Consider the following 22,011-nt stretch of genomic DNA (forward strand, 5'->3'; position numbering starts at 1 on the left):
CAATAAAGTTTATCGTCCTTTATTATTTCACTAGTCGATTTTGACCTTTGTTAGATTGAGATTATATCTAGTGGTCATAATTTGTCTCGATTTTGTATCTCTCAAAGCTAGTACTAAAATAGTGTTTTACCCCTGCATATCTAGTGTCAAACTAATGTCATGGTGCAAATAAATGAAGGAAGGGAAAAAAGACAGACAAATTGCAAGAGAGTGAGTGTGTGATGTCTCTTTTTTGAGAGGGCAAAAATAAGAAACTATTATATGGTTGGCATTACAATTTACAATTACCCATTCAATAATAACATATCTAATCTCTCATTTCCCACACTCTTTTGAGATATGTTTGGGAGTGATGATATAATTAATGATTTTAAAAGAAGAGATTTAAGTATAATTGAGATTTTTCAAAAACATTATATGATTTTGACAATAAAATAAATCTACATGCATGTCCTTCTCCAGAAACTTTCTTCCTAGAAAAAGTTGAATCGTAAACTTTTTGGTCCAATATTCACCATAAATTTGAGTCACGAATAAGTACTAATAAATTATCATTTGTATACATATCCTTCTTCATATAATGAATAACATTATTATATGAAAAAATAGTTCAGAGAATAAATAAAATCCTGGAATAAACTGTATAACCTTCCTCACAAGTACATCATCACCAACGTGAAGTAACCAATTTATATTCTATGAAAAATAATCTAGATTATTCTGATTGATATATATATATATATCACAAAAACATGAAGAAAATCATGTCTACAAAATTGTAAACTACCCCACTAAACTTAGGAAATCAATATTGATCAATCTGAATATAACCCAGTACAGAAAAAAATAGTTTTTTGTATTTATGTATACATAGTAATTTTAGTATATAAGACCTCCAAATCTTTCATGTCACGAACATAATGTGACAGAAATTAAATGTCACGTTAACTTAGTTTTGAGTTTATATCTCTATTATTGGATTTTTTTTTTTATAACAAGAGAACTGTTAATGAGAAAGATGGCCCCTGATTTTTCCAAATCAAGTTAATTCATAGAGGTGGTGAAGTGACCGAGCATCTGGATTTGCCCCTTTGGAATCAAATCTGTTTGAATTTGCTAAATATTTTATTTTTAATTTTTAATTTTTTATAAGAGTGAAAATTTAATTTTTGAATTTTAAAATAGTAATAGATATCTATTCACTGTACTAAAATATCATCCTTGTTTAATTTCATCCCTTATTTTAGCCGTGTACACGTATTTGTAAGAATCAATAAAACCTCTTTTTTTTTCCTGAAAAAAAAAACTTCTCTTTTTTTAATCATATTTTAAGAAGATCTTAATTGCCACATTTATCCTCTTTTAATAACGTTAAACAAAAACATATTTCCCAGTTAAACCCATACGCAAATGGTGTATTGGAAATCTACACATAATTAAACATTATTGTTTAATTATTAATTGAACCTCTTCCTAGAAGTACTTAAAAAAGTGTAAATTTGAAAATGCTAGGATAGTAACAAAGCTATTCGTAATACCTACACATATGATATTATTTACTTTTTAATCTAAGCTAGTCCGTATAGTTTTATTTTTAAAATTTAAACTTCATAATAAGGGGACGTTATTCTTAATTTATACGCCCTAAGATGTATCTTTCTTTTTTTTTTTAGTTCAATGATCGTATGGTGGGACAAAACTATTCACTTTAGGAATAATAATATATATACGTATTGGTAGGGGTGAAAACCAAATTACAAATGTTGCCCTCTTGTTTTGCAACATGTCTTGGCCTCACAGCTCGACCTCACTGAGGACGAGGAGGAACCAACCAACATGCTGATACGCATAGTTCAGCTCAGCTCCCAAATCGGTGGAAGATTATGACGGGCAAGAAATCCACCGACAATCAATAGAAGGCCAATTATGCTGGCAGAGGATCTTCGTCTAACTATCAATAGAAGATCTGCTAAATGATAGGTGTGAGCACTCGTCACTAAGCCACATTTCCCAATGCTCTCCTCTATAGAATGTAGAGTCACACCTTCTCAAAGCCTTCAACTTAAGCTCGACTCAACTTGAATAGGTACTACTTTAAGCTTTGGGGTGTACGCGTGGCCAAGCATACCATACTAATGGAAGGTTCTATTTTCAAGTTAACCTGTTAGCCAGTTGAAAAGTATACATTAGATCGTCAATTGACATGTCACCTTGCTTAATCATGCGCAAACAGATGTTTTATCCACTCAATTATGTTTGAACTGAACGCTAAATATATATTCTACGTCTAACTAGCATGGGACTCCATATGAATCTTTTAATCTAAAAAAAATAGACAGCTATGAATAGTATTTATCTTATGGTAGGTCAATTTTTACCATATCTAAACATCATCAACCTATCTAGCTAGCACGAATTCAACTTATTTGAAACTACACATCCATGAGATGAATTTTATAACATAGAGAGAGAGATCTGACCCCACAACATAAATTCCTCCAAATTGATGATAAAAGACCTTTTAAGCCAACAAGGTAGCTAGGGCTTTATCCTTTTGAGGAACTCTCTCTCTCTCAAACCCATATATCTATATATGTATATATATATACACAGAGAGAGAGAGACAACATGATTGGAATGGAGAGTATATATATATATATATATATATATATTGGAAGAAGTATGGGTTTCATATTTTTTGAGATATGCAATACAAGAAAATGAAAAGGAAAATAAAGATGTGTAGAGAGGAAATGGAAATGGGAAGATAGAGAGAGACAGGATGATTTAGGAGGCACATGGTGTCCTTGTGAGTGAACACTTTCACTATTCCTCTTTCTCTCTTTGTTTCCTTTTTCCTAAACTCAAAACTCTCTCTCTCACTTTTCTAATTTCACTTTCTTCTCTCTCTCTCTCTCCCATCATGTCATGCCCTAGCTACTAGCTACCCCTTATTTGTGTGTGTCACACAAACACATGCACATAAATTTGTTGGGAGAGAAGTGGGTTTTGTCCACCTAACAAGCAACATTTCCCATAGTATGTACAAACCCAAGTTGCAGCTCTTCAATATTCCCCCTTTGCTTGGGTTATAATTTCAATAAATAAATCACTCACTTTTCTCACCTTCCTCGATTAATTATTTATTTGATTGGGGGCTCGGAGAAATTTGAACAAAAAGAGAGAAAACACGATTTTGAACCTGCTTTCTAGACATTTTGAACTTGCATGTAGCATTTATGGATTTGGATGCTGACATTGAACACTTCGACGAACACATTTTAATGTCTCAGTCAGACAAAGAGTTCAGTGTGCAGTAGAAGAAAGTAGGCTATTACGTAGAACGTAAATCTCGTGCCTCAAGTTAGTTTCTTCTCTTATTTATAGAAGAAATCTTATCGACTTAGTTCTAATGGACCGGTTTGACCTGATCAAATCGGGTCTAGTGTGGTTGTGGGTGATCCAACCTATTGTTTGGCTCGAGCAACTACAGCCATGTGATCACTTCTTATACTTCATTTTAAGGAGATTGATGTTGAAGTTGAAATGAGGGGAAATAGCAATTATTTTTATAGTAATGTTTGTGGGAAAATGAGAACGGGCATGGCATGTCTCCCTGAGTACCAACTGATGGCTCTGCAACACATGGCGGTTGTGTCGACCCATTTATATATATCTATAGATGCAACAAAAAACATGTTTTAGAGGGAAAGAGAGAGAAATAAAAAAAATAAGAAAAAAGGGTCGACCTCTCAACTCTCATTTAATGGCTCTCCCATTATTCCCTACCACCTCTCACCTCGACATTTGGGACCTCCCAATATTCCATCTCTATTTTTTTTTTTTTTTTTACTCCTCCGTTTCAATCAAAATAAACAAAAATACTGGGCTTTCGTTTTCATCTACTGGGCCTTATTCCCTTTATTGGGCTCCAGTTTCCAATTTGTACTGGGCTATGGAGTTGGAGGCCCAATAGTGGCCTTTCCTTCCTCGAATAGGTCTGCTTTTCGGCTTTTTATTCTTGGGCTGTAAAGTTCGCCGCCCAAGTAGCGGACTTTCCTTCCTCGTATAGGACTGTTTTGGGCCTCTCGTTCTTTTATTGGGCTACCGGATGCCAACTATATTGGGCGTGGAGAAAGTCGGGTCCATGCCATGTATTTGGGCCTTTCTGTTTACACTATATGATTTGTAAGGAATCTTTCTGCTCTTATCGGCCCATTAAGTATTGGGCTTTTCAATGTCTTAATACTTGAATTTCAAGGCAAATTTGACAAGAGTCAACTTTTTCTTTCTTTGAGTTGATTGCCGTGGAAATAAAGGGTATTCTTTTCAATAAAGTTGAATACTTTTTTTTTTTGATATAGTAAATGCATCCATTCTTTCTCCTTAGGTTACAGGTTTAAATCTCTCTCACACATTTTTCATTCATATATACTAAAAAATAGATTTCGGACGATCACCGATCAATTTGGTCTTACTTTTTGTGGACTTTGGATTCCCATATAAAAGTTATAATAATAGCCATAAATTAACAAAAACTATTTGGAGCTCAAAAAAAAATAATTAAAAAAATCTTTTAATCTTTTGATTGAAAATTTATACCTTAACCAATCGAACTTTCTTGAAGTTAGTATACAAGCAGCTACTAGACATACTATATTCATTCAAAGCATTACATGTCTGAACAAGCATTACATGTCTGAAATGATCAGACAATCCATCTTTCAAATAAAATGATCAGTCATTTCAGTATATTTTCCCTTCCAAAAATTAACACTCCAAACTCTTGACGATACAATTAGCATTACAATTGAAAACTTTGCCTCTAAAGATCAGTGGAGAATATATCAATGGCTGTCAAATAACCTATTATTTCTCTTACAAACTGCCTTTGAAGGTTTTTTAGCAATGGAAGCCTTTGGAGAATAAGATCTTTGAGCATCTAACCCTCCTCCATAGCTTTTACAACACTTCATCTTTTTCCTTTGAGGAATAATAATATTATTATTCACTCTCTTTGCAAGATCTTCCAAGCTCTTTGCACTTGCTAGAGATGTAAAAGATTGTGATTTCCCATTATAGAATTTGGATAGCCCTCTCCTACAAAAAGCCAAAGTAAAAGGGTTAATTATTTTGATTATCATTATTTTTGTTTAATAAACAAGATTCTTAGGGTTTACGTTATCTTCTTACTTGATGGGGAGATTGGCCATCAGCTCTGAGAGCTCATAGAGAGGTCCACTCGATGATGATAACGGCGAGAATGACGATAATGAAGGGTTTGAAGTAGAAGAAGATGATGCATCTTCAGCCAATTCCGATGAAAAAGATTCAATTGAGCTGATCGAGTTCTCCGAAGAAGAATCCATGGTGGAGATAGAAGCTTCACAAACTTCATCTTCTCCACTTTTCATGATTACCCAACTGAGTTCCCTCAACTCCATAGCTTCAAAAGCTTCAAGCTTTTCTTTGCCTCCTATGTCCATGTCCAGAAGAAGAAGAAAATTGGCAGAAATTGAGGAAGAAAGGGAATTGGGAAGGAGTTCAAAACTGGAAGAGGGTATTGACCAAAAAATTGTCTTTTTTTTTTTTTTGGGGGATTTTGAGAATTATTTTATAAAGGGGGGTGAGTAGGATGAGCATAGACATATATATAAAAGAATATTTTAAAAATGATGATAAATTTTGGGTGGTATTTATGGTGCAAATTGATTTGGTTTCCCATATTACAAGGAAAGAGGATAAGGTCTAAAATTGAAGACATCCAAATCTGAGTCACCATCTCTTTTTAGATCTTTGGAGTGAAACCCAACTTTTTGCCTCTTAAAGCCTTGACAGATTTTACATTATTTCATGTAACCATAAGATAAATTAAATTATTCGTTTTCTGATTATTTTACAAAGATTTGGTTTAATTTACTCTTGCAAGAAATCAATCTTCTAACATTCTATCTTTGTTTATAAAGGTTTCAAAATTGTAAACCACGTGTACCACAAAATATTTTTTTATATTATGGTTAAAAAAAACGGAGAAAGTGAAGTAATACGTAAGAGTTTTGTACTAAGAATTAAAGTTCAGAACCAGTGGATAAAGTCTGTATAGGTTTATTTGAGTTAGTCCAAAAAAAAACGAAGCTATGTGTTTTTTTTTTATCTCGGAGTTATGAATTTGTTAATCTCATTAATTGAAACAGTAAAATTATGATGTTTTTGAAACCTAAGTCTAAAAATGCATAATATTTTCTATACACCATAATTATAAGCATACAAATTAACAAATTTACAAACTACATCATCCAAACTTTGAAAATTCAAACTTTTGAATCTCGAGCTTTAAGAACTCTTACCAATTTGGTAAACCAAAATGTCCCTTTTGTAGTTATTACATTATTACAATATTTAACTTAGGTAGATAACTACTAGAATTGAATCCATCATACCAATATTAAATATATAACTTTAACAAAATTTAAAAATTCATATTATTATAAATCTAATTTATTATTCTTTTTATAAAGAAAATCAACTTATTGAAGATTTGTATCTAATGCATATCCTTGAGGATATAATCCATAGTTTTTGCAGCCAGAGTGGTTTCATATCTTTCCTCCTCTCCTCTTTTAGTTAGATTTTTTTAAAAGGAATAGTTGAATATAATTATTATATAAGAAAAGAAACTTCCAATGACATCATAAAATTTTTATTTGTTTGTTGTGTCAAATAGGTCGATGGTCTTGTATCCTAATACATTTGGGAGTTTTGTAAAATTTTATTTGTTTGTTGTGCCAAATAGGTCGATAGTCTTGTATCCTAATACATTTGGGAGTTTTGTAAAAGGGAAAAAAAAGTATTACATATATGAAATTTAAAAATAATTAAAAGTATAATCAATTAATAAACACACATTATTAGGTTTCAATTTATTGGGTAGCTTGAGTTAGTTATATATATATATATATATATATAATTTATTTGACATCCCATCATTTGATGTTTATAAAAAATGCTGACCCATTATCTAATAACGTAGATTTGGTCTTCTCGTTTGTCTACTTAGCTTGAAAATGATAGAGATGACCAAATCCTTCCGCGCCCTTAGACACATTCCTTCCACGCCCTTATACCATAGAGTCGAAACATACTAAGATAACTTCAAACACTAGACCTCCACATCTACGTATATTAAAAAATGTCGGTATTTTTCAATTAAGTTCTGAAGCTATTTATTAATCATAAAAAATAGTTAATCAATAATTTAGTCTCACCAATCAAAATTTGACTTATATGGTTCGAATATTAAATGAGAAATACAAAGGTAGACATTTGAATCCACATCTTATCAAAGAGGTGAAAATGTCTTAACCTTACTGCTAATTCAATTATTTAGAATTTGCTAGTATGGGAATACTAAATTTAGATAAATCATGAGCTACTGTGGCAAGTGTTTTATGAGCGTTAAACCTATATATTTTAGGTAGGAAGTTGAAATTTTGAATTTCCAAATATGCCCTTGGAGTGATGGGTTTGGAGGGTATTTTGGGGATGGGAAAAAAGGATAAGAAGGTTGACTAAGGGCAGGAAAATTCACGTTTGGTGTACTAAAATGTGATTGGCATTCAAATAGAAACCACACATGCTTGGTTGAAGGTTGGCCTTACCCACATTTTCTTATGTGATCTTATCCATCAAAAAACCATATGCCTTTCTCATTAGGGTTCCTTCCACATTTTAAGAATCTTAGGATTATAATTTATGCCCACAGAATTTCAAAATATTGACCCACCAACCAAACTCTCCCATTCCTATGGTTTTCTATTTTTCTTTTGACAGTTGGCAAATATACATGTGTTGCCCTCAATGAACATATTTAAAGTTGTCTCCTCAATTTGGTTGGAGGGCTTTTTTTTCAAAGTAAAATTTTGTAGATAAAAAGTTATAAGCTATGTTAATATTTACTTTGTAGACCAGCTCAATTGACCATGACAATATTTACCTTCTCGGTTTGAATCTCCCAACTTGTTAAATTCATTAGAACATAATACAATTTAAATCAATTAGAGTAAAATGCAGAATGAAGAGGATTATTATTGATATGGTTTACTAATATTTAATCTAGAAAGAGAATCAAATGTCAATTGATTTGAAATAGAAATAAGTTGAAAAATAGAGAGGAACTCATGAAAAATGAAAAATATATATATATATATCCAAAATGTTTCCTGGGTTATAATTAGTACAATTTTTCAAAAATGGATGGGAATATAATTCAAATAGTTCACAAACCAGCAAAAACAATTGGAATCAAATTATAGGCAGAGAGGAAATTCCCATTCCAATTCCACATACGATCCAATTTCATGCCATAAAATTGGATCCGAAATATGGAAGTGATAGGAAATGGAGATTACTATGGAAGAAAAGTAGTTAAAAAGGGGCTTTTCCACGATGATTTTAATGGCTTAAAATATTGCTACTTTTGAAGCCAGGTTGGATTTTGTGGCCAAGGAGAACAACTATGATCAAAGAGAAAAGGAGAATAAAATCATTCGAACAATACTATTTATTCACTTTTATTTCAATCCAACCGTCTACCTACCTACTATTTTTAAAATTCAAAATGCAAAGTATTTTCTAATTCTAAAAATAATGCAGACAGCAATTCTCCTGGAAATTTCCTCATTATCAAGTCTTATTTTCTTATGGGACATCTATTACAAAGTATTTCATGTGTCACACATTCAATCATGAAATCTTATCATGTTGTTTTGTTTGATTGGCAATCTACTATGAAAAAATAGCATTCCATGTTTCATGAGGCAAAAGCATGTTACACGAGGAAGGAAGGGTTGTGAATTTTTCAACATATTACAGAAAACACAAAAAAGGTTTTGAGGAATATTATCTGGGAAAACTTACAGGGGGATCCAAGCTGCCAACGAGAATCCCGAGATCGATGTCTTTGTCTTCAAATTTCTTGATGAAAGGATGATCCTAGAAGCACAAAGAGAATTATTCAATGAGATTATGATTACCAATAGATCATTCATGGCTTGAAATTAAAGGGGCAAACAGAGATTACCAACCAGAAGGTCTAAAGATGATGATCTTTCTTTAGGGTCCTTTTTAATGCTGCCAATTGTAATGAAAATGGAATGTCAAATCTTGAACTGGACGAGGATTACAAAACCAAGATGAAAAAGGCAGAAAGAATAGTCATTACCAAGCAGATACGAAGGAACAGAACTCGGGGGAAAATTGATCTGGTGGGGCAGAAGGTGGTGGCTTTGCCACAATTGCCTCTAAAAGCTCATAGAAACTTGGCCAACTTTGCTGCTCTTCGGACTGCAAGTAGGGAAATCTTCCAATGGCACATTCAAGTACAACCAGGCCTAAACTCCAGATATCGCTGCTGTAGTCATACGTTCCCCCGCTAATTCGCTCGGGCTGAAATGGAAGTAAAATCCAGTAGGGTCACGCTTCATATCAAATACAAACATTGTGCACAAGCAGATGACTGAAAGAATTGTATCAGAAAACAAAATCAATCTGTTCAATATTTTAGTCTCTGGGAGAATTTCACATACCGACATGTAATTGTAAGTCCCTACAAATGTATCTCTCTGACCCATAGAACTTGCTAGCATTGCACTTACTCCAAAATCGGTGATTTTCACCTCTCCTTTATGGTTCACGAGTAGATTGGATGGTTTGATGTCTCTGTGGATAACATGTCTTTCATGATGCAAGTAAACAAGACCTTGTAAAACCTGGAAAAACATAATTGCAGTGAGTGAGCATGAGTAAAGAAAAAACTTGGTTCTTTCATTGAGCTTTAGATTTCAGAATCCTGAGACCTGTTTACAAACAACTGCAAGATATGGTTCGAGAATCGTTTTGACTTGTCTGACAACATCAGCTAATGAACCCCGATCCATGTATTCTAGCACAAGAGAAATGGCACCATTGTGGTAGAAAGAATGATAGCAGACCACAACATGAGGACATTGGGCTGCCTGATTTATTTTCAGCTCCTGCACTATCTGTTTACGGATATCCTCTTGTATGTTCATCTGGATGACCTGAAGCAGATGACAGGAAAGAGTTTAAGAGCTGTATGACATGGACTTGATATGATTTGAGTCTATGCAAAAGCCAATAATATATCACAAATAACAGTAGATTTTGATGAAAATGATACGATAGTAACAATGATCATTAAACATAGTAAAGACCTAAGCAGAATAAAATCCATAGGACTTTGAAGTTCAAATAAATAAACCATAAAAAGATCTAAGATGACCAAAACCAAAAGATTACCCTGGCTTCAGAATTTGAAAAACTTACAAACAGGAAAACAAGTTGATTGTGGCACTATTTTGACTTTGTGTTCGTTAAGTTTTAGCATAAAGAAGACACGAAACAAATAAAATCATCAATCAACACCAAGCATGGCCCTATCATATTATTAAGACAATCATAACAAAAAATAGTTTACCATTATCACTAAGGCATTGTCAGATCCTGCTTTTACCGCTTACGTTAGCAGAGCGCATAGCATTTTTTTCATAGATCAAAGAGCTAAGTTTAGCTCACTTCCCTACTTTCTAGTAAGAACTCTTGACTTCTAAAAAATTAACTTGTAAACCAAGACCAACCTCTACTGCTTTTGGAAAGGGAATTTGAATTTATTCTTGTTGCTAAATGAATGTAATAGCAGTTTACTAGCTAGCTCAACATTTAATGTAATGATTAGAAGCTGCTAGCTGAAGGAATACAAAGCAACTAATATAAAGCTGAAGGAACAAAATGTGTGAATAACTTAAAGCAAAGGTACAATGACCAAAAATAAATGGTGTACAAGAGTATAGAATTGTTTCACCAATATAACACCTTTAAGGCAAAAAGTTTTCCAACCCATTTGTGTTGAACAAGCTGTACTACACCCCCACTTCCCTTCCCGATGACTTTCACAGTCTCAAGGTCCTCCAATGAGAAATCGGCATCCAACTCCTTACTGTCTGAAGTCTGTTCAAACAAAATTAGAGAAAGGAAAAAGTGATTTTAATGCATCAAGGAACCAAGATTGGAGCAACGGTAGAATCCTGCATCTACCGCAAATGTAAACCACACAGTTAGTTACGTTAGGCGAGTTTTCACATATTCAGATAGCAAATTGATATACCTCAACCACTTAAAAGTAGGACTTTTAAAGTAAATTCATCATCGGTGTGTGAACTAAAGGAAATTACCTGCGCTTCTTTCTCTTCGGATATGAGCCGCAAACCTTTCTGGTTCAATAGCAGATTGCCGTCGTGAAATGTTCCACTCGCAGTCCTGAAGTTTAACAAAATCAGAAAACGCATGTAGAGGAGATTTGTTTTTTTGTGACTATTGCTGATGAAACGGAAACTGGGAAAAAGGATAACGAAAACGGAAGAAGAGAAGAGATTGAACAGATCATGCCTTAATCCTTCCTGAAATTTGAAATGCTAGAAATGGAAAGTACATAAGTGAAGCCAGTTCTTGGAATTTATTCGGTCAACAACAGGTAAGTTCATCAAACTTCCAAATATATTTTTCATCTTTGCAGCGTTAATTGACAAGAAAATACAAACACAAGTAAATCGAAGCTCCATTGGAAAACACAGGATAGCGTATTTTCACAGAATCAAACAAAAAGCGGATATTATGAAACGAAACGAAATAAACACAAAGTAGAACACTGAAACCAAGAAGCGTTCAGAATGAAGCCGGAAATAAAAGAAAAGTGATGTTAACATACAGGAAAGAATGGATATTAGCTTCTTGAGCAGGAACAGATAGCTTGAGCTGCTTCAATGGCGTCTTGGTCTTCATCTTTTCACGAAACGGTGATTTTATCAACTTCCTAGGGTTCCAATAAAGAGGAACTGAAAGAGAGAAGAGAGTGGAAGAAGAAAATGAGTGGAGAAATGTGGGAGTGAGATTCTTCCCCTTTTTTCTGGTGAGGATTGGGGAAGGGGACGATACGATCTACTTCGTTAAAGCAAAAAATAAAGAAATAAATAAATTTGAAACATTGAGGAGCGCGTAAATATTATAGACGTTACGGCAACGGGTGTAAAAGCATCAAACCGGATCGGTTCGAAGATTTTGATCGTATTGGGAAAACCAAATCGGCTCATCGGTTTGAAACTTGGAAACAGAAGGCGTAGGCCTGAAATGTAAATCTTGGGAAAAGGTAGCAGAATTGCGCAAACGGACGGTTGTGATTCGCTTGTGGCAACAGCTGACAACAACGACTGCGGTTTGCTGGTGGCGGCGGCTTGACTAGTGGCTAACTGGCTAGGGCCGAGTCAGAGTGGGAGGTATTGAAAAAGCCCTAAACTAAGAGAAAAGAAAGAAGACCCAAAACATACTTCATAATGAAAATAAAATTTAAAATCATGAGTTTGAATACTCATTTTAATTCTCAAAAAATAATAAAAGAAACCCACAATCAAACTGAACCTAGGAAAGAATATATATTTAAATGGTTCAGTTCAATTTAAATTCGATTTTCAAATTTTAAATCAGAACCGAATCGATTATATTCAATTTTATAAATATATCAAACCAAATTGAATAGTATATTGACTAAATTGAAAAAATTAGTTCAATTCGAATATGTTTATCAATTGTAGCGATTTTATTGATTCTGTTGTACACCCCTAGTTGCTAGGGTTAGATCAATTGGTAATAACTTTTTAAAATTAGGGTTAGATCAGTTGGTAAGAATTTTTCAAAATGTCATTTGATTCATTAATGAGGGTGAAGCAGATTTTTGTTTTTTTAAATAAAAATAAAAGGGACATATATTAATATATAAAAATAAAATAATTAGAAAAATATTAATTCGACAACCAAATTGAATCAATCGATTTGATTCCATTTCACACCCCTACTAAATGTTACAGTTTGTGAAGAAGATTCTTTACCCAACATTTTTGTTTGATACCAACGAGCATTTGTAAAACAATCATTCTAAAAATTATGCAGCAGTGAGTTTTAATTTTTGACACAAGGTGATTGTACATTAAGGTGATTATTAAATGTGAAAAACCATATTTGAGTCACTTGTAATCAGGCTTCTCCAACTCCAGATCATGACAAGTTTGAAAAACTTGAAACCAAACTCGAGTAATCATGTGAAAAAATTAATGTCAATCTCCTGTTAGGCCTTATTCAAACTCAACTTTGGGGGGTTTGTTGATACATCATCTTCCTTAGTTGCAGCATCACGGCACTTGTCTTGATGGTGGTTGGTTTAATTGACAACTACTTGCTGTTCTGTTCACTTCTATGTAGGGGTCCTCCAATGTCCAATCCACTTTAAAAATGGCTATCTGACCCACTGTTTTATTTATCGCACAAACAAATATCATTCTTGCAGACTAACAATAAAAAATTGCTCCTCCTAAAACTCCTTCAAGTGCCCCACTTTTGAACTTGGTGGAGACCTACTTCATTGAACAAAAGTAAATTCATTCTTGTGCACCACTTTTGGCCCTAAGAATCTTATGCATCCATCCTATAAGGCAACTCAATGGCAGTGTGACAAACACATTAAGTACGTATGTCTATTGTCTATTCACAAACATCCACATACTTCATATAAATAGTATCCTCGATTCGATCCGATACCTGCCTTTCAGTTATTACTTTTCATATTTATTTCTAACAGTTGAGTTTGATAACATCTTCCTACCAAATAAAATCTAGAACAATTAGTACCTCACAGTTCTTGGTTGGCAGCTCCGTACACCTGCCTGTGGCATTCTGTGAATCTGTGATAGAGAATATTGAGTACATCTATAGAAAATTTTAGCTGTTTTAGTTAGCAGTAATTCCACAATTGGAGCAGAAACAGAGTGGAGCTGTAAATGAATGATCTACCTATTACAGTAACATCCTTTGCAAGCAGGTTGAATTAAAGACCATTAAGAAGATCACAATTATTGGAGTTACTTTGGCTGCCATGCCAGAGATTGAAAAGCAACCACCGAGTAGTACAAAAGTAATTACGAAGAAAACGCAAGGAAAGGAAATTATGAATTATCTAGCGCAAGAGCGACTGAAATGTCCGAAATAGCCCACATTTGCATAAGAGAAACTATATCTCCTCATGTTATACAGGAGCCTGCTGCAAAAATCAACAGATAAAATAGAAGAGTATTTATAAAATTATGCTGATTGGTTTACCACATCCATTTGATGAAGTCACTGTAAGTACGACATCGACCTCACTTGAAAATCACCACAATATTTCAAGGAAAAAAAAAAGTGAAAGAAACAACACTAGTAACGACAACATAAGCATCAATCCTCAAGCATCAAACCCATTTCCACTCAAGAGTCCATAGACTTATACAAGCAATACGGTTCCCCTGCAATTAACAATCCAAAAGATTGGATCAGGGGGTGCAAAAAAATAAAAAGAACAAAGTTTGATGAAGTGTAAAGGTAGAAAAAATACCAATAAATTAGAGACCCTGATCGATGAGATAATCCCCCAGCCTTTCAACAATCATATTGCACTGACCAGGAGTCATTGGTTCATCATAGATGCCAATGATTAGAGCCATAGAAGTCTTCTTAACAGTGACCCCACCTGGGCCCTGAAATCAAGAGTTAAATGGTTCAAAATACAATGGAAAGGAGAATATTAATTTGCCTTATTAAACATCAAAGATGTCTCCAACAATGGAACAGTGCACCAGCGCCTAAGAGTTATTATAAAAGATTATGCTGCAGAATGCAATACACAGTGATTTTACAAACTTTTAACAATTGTGACTATCATGACTGACCAATAGAGGACTAATATATGATTAATTTCTCATCATATTCAGACGCAACTAATAAAGTTATTTTTAGAAAATTTACAAAATATATGGTTTGCATGCTCATCTCTCAGAGTCACAACTCACAACAGAAAGTTATAATTGTACTATAGGAGTTTATCACCTTCTTCCCACGAATAACAGCTCCTGGCTCCCCTTGGATTACCATATATTTTGCACCACCAAGGTACAAACCAGTTGGAGCAAGCGTTCCCGGTTCGCTAAAGTCATTCATGATGGCACTGATTTCTTCAGGCTTGAACTGCAAAACAAAAACAAGAACATGCATTAAGGACCGTAATGAAGTTGACAGGAAACCAGGAATGTTAGGTGGACCAACATCCTTGACTTGTAAAAATTCAATTGAAGATATAATGTGATATCGATCACCAACACGGACAAAAGAGAGATGTTAACATAACAACAGATTGACAAATTCTTTCTAACGAATTAATTTCTCTTCACAAACCGAAGGTCTTATCTCTCAGTACAACATCTTGATCATTTCATAACTAATAAAATATGTGAGAAGAAATTCGAAATAAATCTAGAAGCCTAGATGACGGTAATCGGCAACGCCAGATCTTCACCCCCTCGTGCTCGGTCGCTATATCAAATCGACATAAACAAAAAAGAATAACAGATTCGAATTTCAGTCATCTAATAAAACTGCATAGAATGAAAAAAGTCGATTTAAAAAGAATAGAGATTCCCGATTGAGTCGAAGAAATTGGACGGAAATAAGTAATGCATAGACTTAAAAAATTTATAGAAAATGAAATGGTTGGCAATCAGATCAAAACAACCACGATAAAATCCATCATCGTCGTGTACTCCAACACAAGATCTTGAATTAAAAAATCAGACAGATCCAGCCATCGATTTCAGCAATCAAATCAGAACTCGGATTTAAAATTTTCGGAGAAAGAGAGAGAAGCAAGAGAGTAAACCGGAGGGAAAGCGGCGCTTTGGGCCCAAACGCTGCCGTCATGGCCGATAATGGCCGAAGATGTGAGGTGATTGCCCTCAATTTCGCACATCAGATGATCATCAACGTAAACTTGCCACGACATCTTTCTCCGCTTCTTCTTCTTTGGATCCTCCTTCCTTCTGCTTCTTGCTGTTCTTCTTCTGGTTCGATCTTCTTAGGGTTTTTTCTTCTTTTTGCGTTGCCGGGAGAAAATCGGCGAGAGAGGATGGGAATTTATTTCCGCTGACGAAATGAGCTCCAAATGATTCTCTGCTCTTCTTACAACGCAGTCTCGCCCCGAGATAGCGTTGATGTCACGCAGTTATAATTATTTTTTCCCAAAATAATTGCGATCCCTCAATTTTGAAATTACCAAAATACCCCCCATTTTTTTCTTTTTGCAAATCGTATTGTGTGGGCCTACAAAGCCCATGGTGCCTGTTCCTCTCCTCTCTCCCTTCACTTTTTCTTCTCTTTTAATTTTAAAATGGTAGATATTATTAAGCCAGCTCAACCCGGCATGTCATATTGTAATATAAACAAATAAAAGAAAGGAAAAAAAAAACCCTACATGATCTTAATATTAAAATTTCTAATTATTCTTGTAAAAAAATCTAATCATTTCATCAATATATAATTCTCTTTCAAAAATAATTATAATATCAATATTAATGATAAAAGTTCAACCATGTTTAGACATCTATCATTTCTAATATCACGTCGTAATTTTGAATCTCTACCATTTATTTGTGATCGACAAAATTTAATATGACTTAAATGAGGGGATAAAAAAAATAAATCATCTTTTTAAATTAAAAAAAGTATAGAGAATAATTTAATGGGGTTTGAATATTTAATTAAAGGGCTCTAATTTCCAACCCATCACTTTCTATAGGGGGAAACTTGCCCTGGATATTCTTTTGTGGATTGTGATGCTACCTTGAAAAAATATTTGGTCCAAAATAAAAAGGAGAGAGAGACATCCTCTTTAAGCAATAATTCAAAAGAAACCCTTTTCAAAAGCAAGGAATCTCTACTATGAGGAGTTTCTTTTGATAAATTTGAATCACAATGCTTTCATTCTTACGTTATCGGTAAGGAAGCAAGTATTTTGCTGAACATCGTCAAATTTTTAATAAATAAAAAGAGAGAAAAAAATACATAAATTTTTGTGTATATTTTTCAAAAAATTAAAAAACTATCAAATTGATAGAATGAGTAATACAAAAAATTTTAGTTGATTTCAAATTGTTTGTACCAATCAAATAGACAACCCTTTTCCTTTCCATGCTACTTTATTTTCTTCTCATTTCAAAAGTACAAACTTTGCTTTATTTGGAGTAATTAAAAAAAATATACACATATAAAATAATAATAAAACTAGTTTTTTTAGTACAATAACTGGGAGTAGAAATTCGAACAATTGGCTCAGATTGTCTACATACTTTTTAATATATGGTAAACCCAACCTATTTAATATAATAAAAATAAAACACATCATGAGTTAGACCTATTTGGACATTTCAATGCCAAACCATACAAAAAAGAGTCCTAATCTTTCAATAATCTTTTTCTTTTATTATAAGAAGGCCCCTGTTTTCTGAAAGAGATTTAATCTTATCTGTTGACTACAAAGTTACAACCATCACACTGTGAATGAAGAAAAAATAAATCAAGGGATATCATTTTCTGACCTGTCCAAATCAAGAGCATTGACCACACCACATCACCTGTATGCAATTCACTTGGATATAATATAAACAATCTTCATCAAGTAAGAGAAGGATATTGCTTAAAATGGGAGAAAATACTCAGAAAAATTCAGATATTTTATGAAAATTAATCAAAAGCCAAGCATCAAACAACTGTTTATATCTTTCAGAAGGTTATTGTCTGCAATAACTTCTCTCTGCCAATTTTGAGGCTCTAGAATGAAGCATATGCAAACTGGGAACCAAACAAACACAAAAAAGAAAAGAAAAAAAAAATCTGAAAAAGAATAATTGTAGGCCAAAATTCGATACTGGGAACCCTGATGGACTTGATTAAAAGCCTAGAGACCCTGATCGACGAGGTAATCCCCCAGCCTCTCAACGACCATGTTGCACTGTCCTGGAGTAACAGGTTCTTCGTAAATTCCAAAAACTAGAGCTTGACCAGTCTTCTTTATGGTAATTCCTCCAGACCCCTGCCACAACAATCCAATAGAACACACTTTAGCCCATTGTGAATCATAATATCTCGTAAAGAGACAGAAATTTAATATGATTTTTACAATGGAACAGCCCTATGAATTCCCAAAACCGAATTTCATTTCTTTGTAGGATGATCAGAGGGAAATGAATCAAAGTTATGGTTGTCACTTTTGAACCTTAGAAATCCTCGAGGTGTCAACAATTATTACAAATCAACATGTTTAACACAAAATCTAATTATGGTATCGATTCGTATAATGTAGGTATTAATAGATGTATTTCGTGATAGTTACAGTGGAAACGTTTCAACATGACTAACTTACCACAGGAGGAAAAGGGACAACATCTGAACCTTATGCAGAGAATAAGACAAGGAATCAATAATCCAAGAACTTGCAGATTTCAGGATGTTTTACATCACCTTTTTTCCACGGATGACCGCTCCAGGCTCTCCTTGGATTACCATGTACTTTGTACCTCCAAGGTGTAATCCAGTAGGTGCAAGATGACCCGGTTCATCAAAATCCTTCATGATACCAGTGATCTCCTGAGGCTTGAACTGCAATTGGGATTCCATGTCAAGAAAATCAATCAGAATCCTCTTTGGATCAACATTTAATGATTTAAATAACGATACACATTAACAACCTTTGATCCATCATTTAAATGATTAACATTATCCTCCCTATTAACGACACAAATTCCATTACTACAGAGGGAAGAAAACTATGAATAGCTTAAGTTCCTTCTCCATCCAAAATTAGGCTCTATCAATCGAAAACCAGATCAAGACGTATGAAACACGACGACCGGATTAGGATACACAAATAACCGATAAATAAATACATCGTTCTTCCATAAAAAAAAAAAAGATCAAAGATCACGACGCTCTAATCAAAATCAGAAATAACGAATTTACGCCCTAAACTGCAATATGCTAAAATCATCCAATCCATAAGCCGAGGACGACTCACAGCCGCCTAAACAGAGTAAGCCAACTAAATCCGGAAATCAATCAGAAAAAGAAAGGAGGATGAAAACCTGAGGAAATGAAGAGCTCTGAGCCCAGACGCTGCCATCATGGCCGACAATGGCAGAGGCGGTGAGGTGCTGGCCTTGGCCATCGATGTCGCACATCAAATGGTCATCCACATACGTTTGCCACGACATTTTTCTCTGGGAATTGAATCGCAGTTCGCGTCTGTTCTTCGCGGATTGTTGAGTTTCTTCTTCCTTTTTCTTCTTCTGGTGAGGGAGGAAGCGCGGTTCGTTCTTTCGATTTGCTGAGTAAAATGGAAATAATAAATAGGGCAAGAGAGAAAGGCGGGAATATATTTTTATTTTCTTTTCTTAATTAAATAAGTATTTAGTTCCTATTCAAAGGGCCAGATAGAACCACATATAAATTCCAATAGACCAGGTTTTTCGTCCCTTCGAAATAGGAGAGCTGTTATAATCTATAGGTTAATTTCCTTTTTTCTTTTGTCAAAATAATGTTCTTTTTTATTTTTTTTATTTTCAAATTAGAGATGTAAAGTCAGTTACGACACCAAACCAATTTATTAGTATAAGAAAAAAAATAAATAAGAAAATATATTTGAAATTGATTTTGTGAAAATTTAAGTTACTAATACAGACAAAATATATCTAGACCAAACTAATTCGACAGATAAAAACAATTTAATCGATATACATTAGTCAATTTGACCCAACCAAGATTCTATCAATTACAAACAATATCTCAACTGATATTATATAGTCCCAATTACAATATAGGTTGATGGTCTATAATTTCTTTATTGATTTTTGGTGATCGACTTGGATATAGACAATTGTAAACTTTTTTTCTTTCTTGATTCAATACGTAGAGATGAAGATTCGAGCTTTCAACATTTTTAATCAATTGATATATATATATTAACCAGTTCAACGAGGTTAAAAGTGATCTGGTTTAAACAAAAGTGTGGTCAAGTATTATTGTCCAACATGTTTGTTGGGCTATGTGCAGTGGAGTGATTATGGGCCTGGGCCAGCCAGATTCCATTTAATTAGTAGTCTCATTTAGCTTTTTGGCCCAACAAGGAGGCCCATTTTATCTTTCCCTGTTGCCGTCTACTTAGAGGACTCTAGGGCAGGGGATAAGGTAGTTTCTGGAAATCATATATGTTCTTGGTAAATTTTTAGTTCAATTTACTTGTTTTTTTTTTAAAAACAAATTTACGTGTTGAATTGGTGTTTATATTATTAAATCTTATGTCATTGTTACTACCTTTTGATTTTTTTTTTCAATACAACATATGAATGGAGATTCGAACTCACGACCCGAAAACAAGTACCTTAATTAATTGAGCTATACTCAAGCTCGCAGATAGTTCATTGATGGTATAGGAGAAAAATGATCATGAATTATGAAGCAGAAGAAATTTAAAACTTTAAATCCTAATTATATTTTATTTTGCCACATCTTCTATCATTACATTACATTTTCCTTACTTAGAGATATTTAAATTCTTGTTACATGTACCTCCCTAATATTTTATTGGGAATTAAATATATATCTCTAATATTTTATTTTCTCTTGATATGTCAACATTTCTATGTGTCTATGAATTTGACAGCAACATGAGGCATAAATCAATATTCAATAGTAATTACAAAAAAAATGATAAAATACGAAATAATATCAACAAAATATCACATATATTTTTGACAGCAACATGAGGCATAAATCAATATTCTATAGTAATTACAAAAAAAAAAAGATAGAATACGAAATAATATCAACAAAATATCACATATATTGACATTTTTATATCATTTTCAAAAACATTTTTTTTTAAATTGAAGTGAACGAGAGAAGCTATTGAGAGAGTACCAAATGCTGATAGTGACGAAGGTAACCTACTTTCGGTGGATGCGGAGCCAACGAGTTCAGTTGAACAGCGTAATGAGTCTAAGGTTACAGAAGTGTTCGCCAACTTTACATTAATATTTAAACATTGATTATCACCATTAATTAAAATTAAAATTAATAAAATATTTTAACATTGAAAATATGGTTGCTGGGGATTCGAGTGCAGCCTCACAGTCACAACATGGAATTTTCACCACTAAACTACAACCACTTATTTATTAATACTAATATTTTTTACAATTTTTTTTATAATTTTCAAAATTATTCATGGACATTTTATCCCTATTTCATAAAATTGACATTGACATTTAAACATTGATTATCACTCCTAGTTAAAATAAACTATTTAAATATAAAATGTGGCTGCTGGGATTCGAGCCCAGGTCTCCACGGTCACAACGTGGAATTCTTACCACTAAACTACAGCCACCGATTTGTTTACTAAGCCATCATTAAACTTCTCATATCTTTTTTTGATGTCCTTAGTGTTGGCCCACTTTAGTGTAGCTTTGATCGGCCTAACATACACTCTGACGTGGCTTGTCTCCCTTCTAACTGTCAAACTTTTTTGGTTGATTAATTCAAATTTCTTTCTTTTTTTTTTCTTTTTTTCTAAAGCAAATCCATAGGTAATCTATTTTCTCCCTTTTTTTCCTTTGTTTGTTTTGCGATTTTCTTTTCAAATAATAAAACATAAATTCTTTACTAACCGCTTGAATTTTATGCTATTTGTCTTTGTAACAAAAAAAAAAATTTTAGTCATGTAAAATTAAGTGCAAGATTTATCAAAGTCATGCTAATTACCAATGCTAATTACCAAATCACGTGATTGTATATAAAGACTTTCATTTAAAAATAAAAAACTGTACACTAATGGAAAAAGTTCTTAGAAAAATTAAAATTAAGATTATGTATTTGATGGAAAAAGTCTCCATTCAATGAAAAAATCTTTAACGAAAAGACATTTATATCTTACTGTATATTTATTAGTTGAAAGTTTGAGAGTCTTTTCAAATTACTTAAAATGTTGATTAACTATCATACTGATATATTATTGATCAGCTAAAATCA

General features: G+C 33.4%; 4 protein-coding genes and 1 non-coding gene across 5 annotated transcripts; all 5 read right to left on the minus strand.

Moving 5' to 3' along the window:
• Positions 1–4,679: 4,679 nt before the first annotated feature.
• On the minus strand, positions 4,680–5,669 carry LOC111021921 (uncharacterized). Its single transcript, XM_022299048.2, has 2 exons — positions 5,194–5,669; positions 4,680–5,100 (listed from the first exon to the last, which is right to left on the minus strand). The coding sequence occupies exons 1-2, from the start codon at positions 5,484–5,486 to the stop codon at positions 4,848–4,850; spliced, it is 546 nt and encodes a 181-aa protein (XP_022154740.1). The 5' UTR covers positions 5,487–5,669; the 3' UTR covers positions 4,680–4,847.
• A 3,068-nt stretch (positions 5,670–8,737) lies between these two features.
• Positions 8,738–12,299, minus strand: MKK6 (MAP kinase kinase 6). The gene is made up of 8 exons (XM_022298944.2): positions 11,783–12,299; positions 11,250–11,334; positions 10,891–11,025; positions 9,855–10,079; positions 9,585–9,767; positions 9,221–9,444; positions 9,084–9,129; positions 8,738–8,991 (listed from the first exon to the last, which is right to left on the minus strand). Exons 1-8 carry the CDS (start codon positions 11,854–11,856, stop codon positions 8,899–8,901), a joined length of 1,065 nt encoding a protein of 354 aa, XP_022154636.1. The 5' UTR covers positions 11,857–12,299; the 3' UTR covers positions 8,738–8,898.
• A 1,873-nt stretch (positions 12,300–14,172) lies between these two features.
• LOC111021891 (profilin-1) lies at positions 14,173–16,131 on the minus strand. Its single transcript, XM_022299003.2, has 4 exons — positions 15,812–16,131; positions 14,986–15,123; positions 14,495–14,636; positions 14,173–14,405 (listed from the first exon to the last, which is right to left on the minus strand). Exons 1-3 carry the CDS (start codon positions 15,932–15,934, stop codon positions 14,502–14,504), a joined length of 396 nt encoding a protein of 131 aa, XP_022154695.1. The 5' UTR covers positions 15,935–16,131; the 3' UTR covers positions 14,173–14,405; positions 14,495–14,501.
• A 1,508-nt stretch (positions 16,132–17,639) lies between these two features.
• On the minus strand, positions 17,640–19,333 carry LOC111021890 (profilin-4). Its single transcript, XM_022299002.2, has 3 exons — positions 19,068–19,333; positions 18,448–18,585; positions 17,640–18,019 (listed from the first exon to the last, which is right to left on the minus strand). The coding sequence occupies exons 1-3, from the start codon at positions 19,194–19,196 to the stop codon at positions 17,885–17,887; spliced, it is 402 nt and encodes a 133-aa protein (XP_022154694.1). The 5' UTR covers positions 19,197–19,333; the 3' UTR covers positions 17,640–17,884.
• A 1,965-nt stretch (positions 19,334–21,298) lies between these two features.
• TRNAH-GUG (transfer RNA histidin (anticodon GUG)) lies at positions 21,299–21,370 on the minus strand. The gene has a single exon. It is a non-coding gene; the product is annotated as a tRNA-His (tRNA).
• Positions 21,371–22,011: the final 641 nt, after the last annotated feature.

The sequence above is a fragment of the Momordica charantia genome, assembly GCF_013281855.1.
Source record: "Momordica charantia cultivar OHB3-1 chromosome 8 unlocalized genomic scaffold, Mcharantia_2.0 BLBB01000008.1, whole genome shotgun sequence".
In the NCBI taxonomy this organism is placed as follows: Eukaryota; Viridiplantae; Streptophyta; class Magnoliopsida; order Cucurbitales; family Cucurbitaceae; genus Momordica; species Momordica charantia.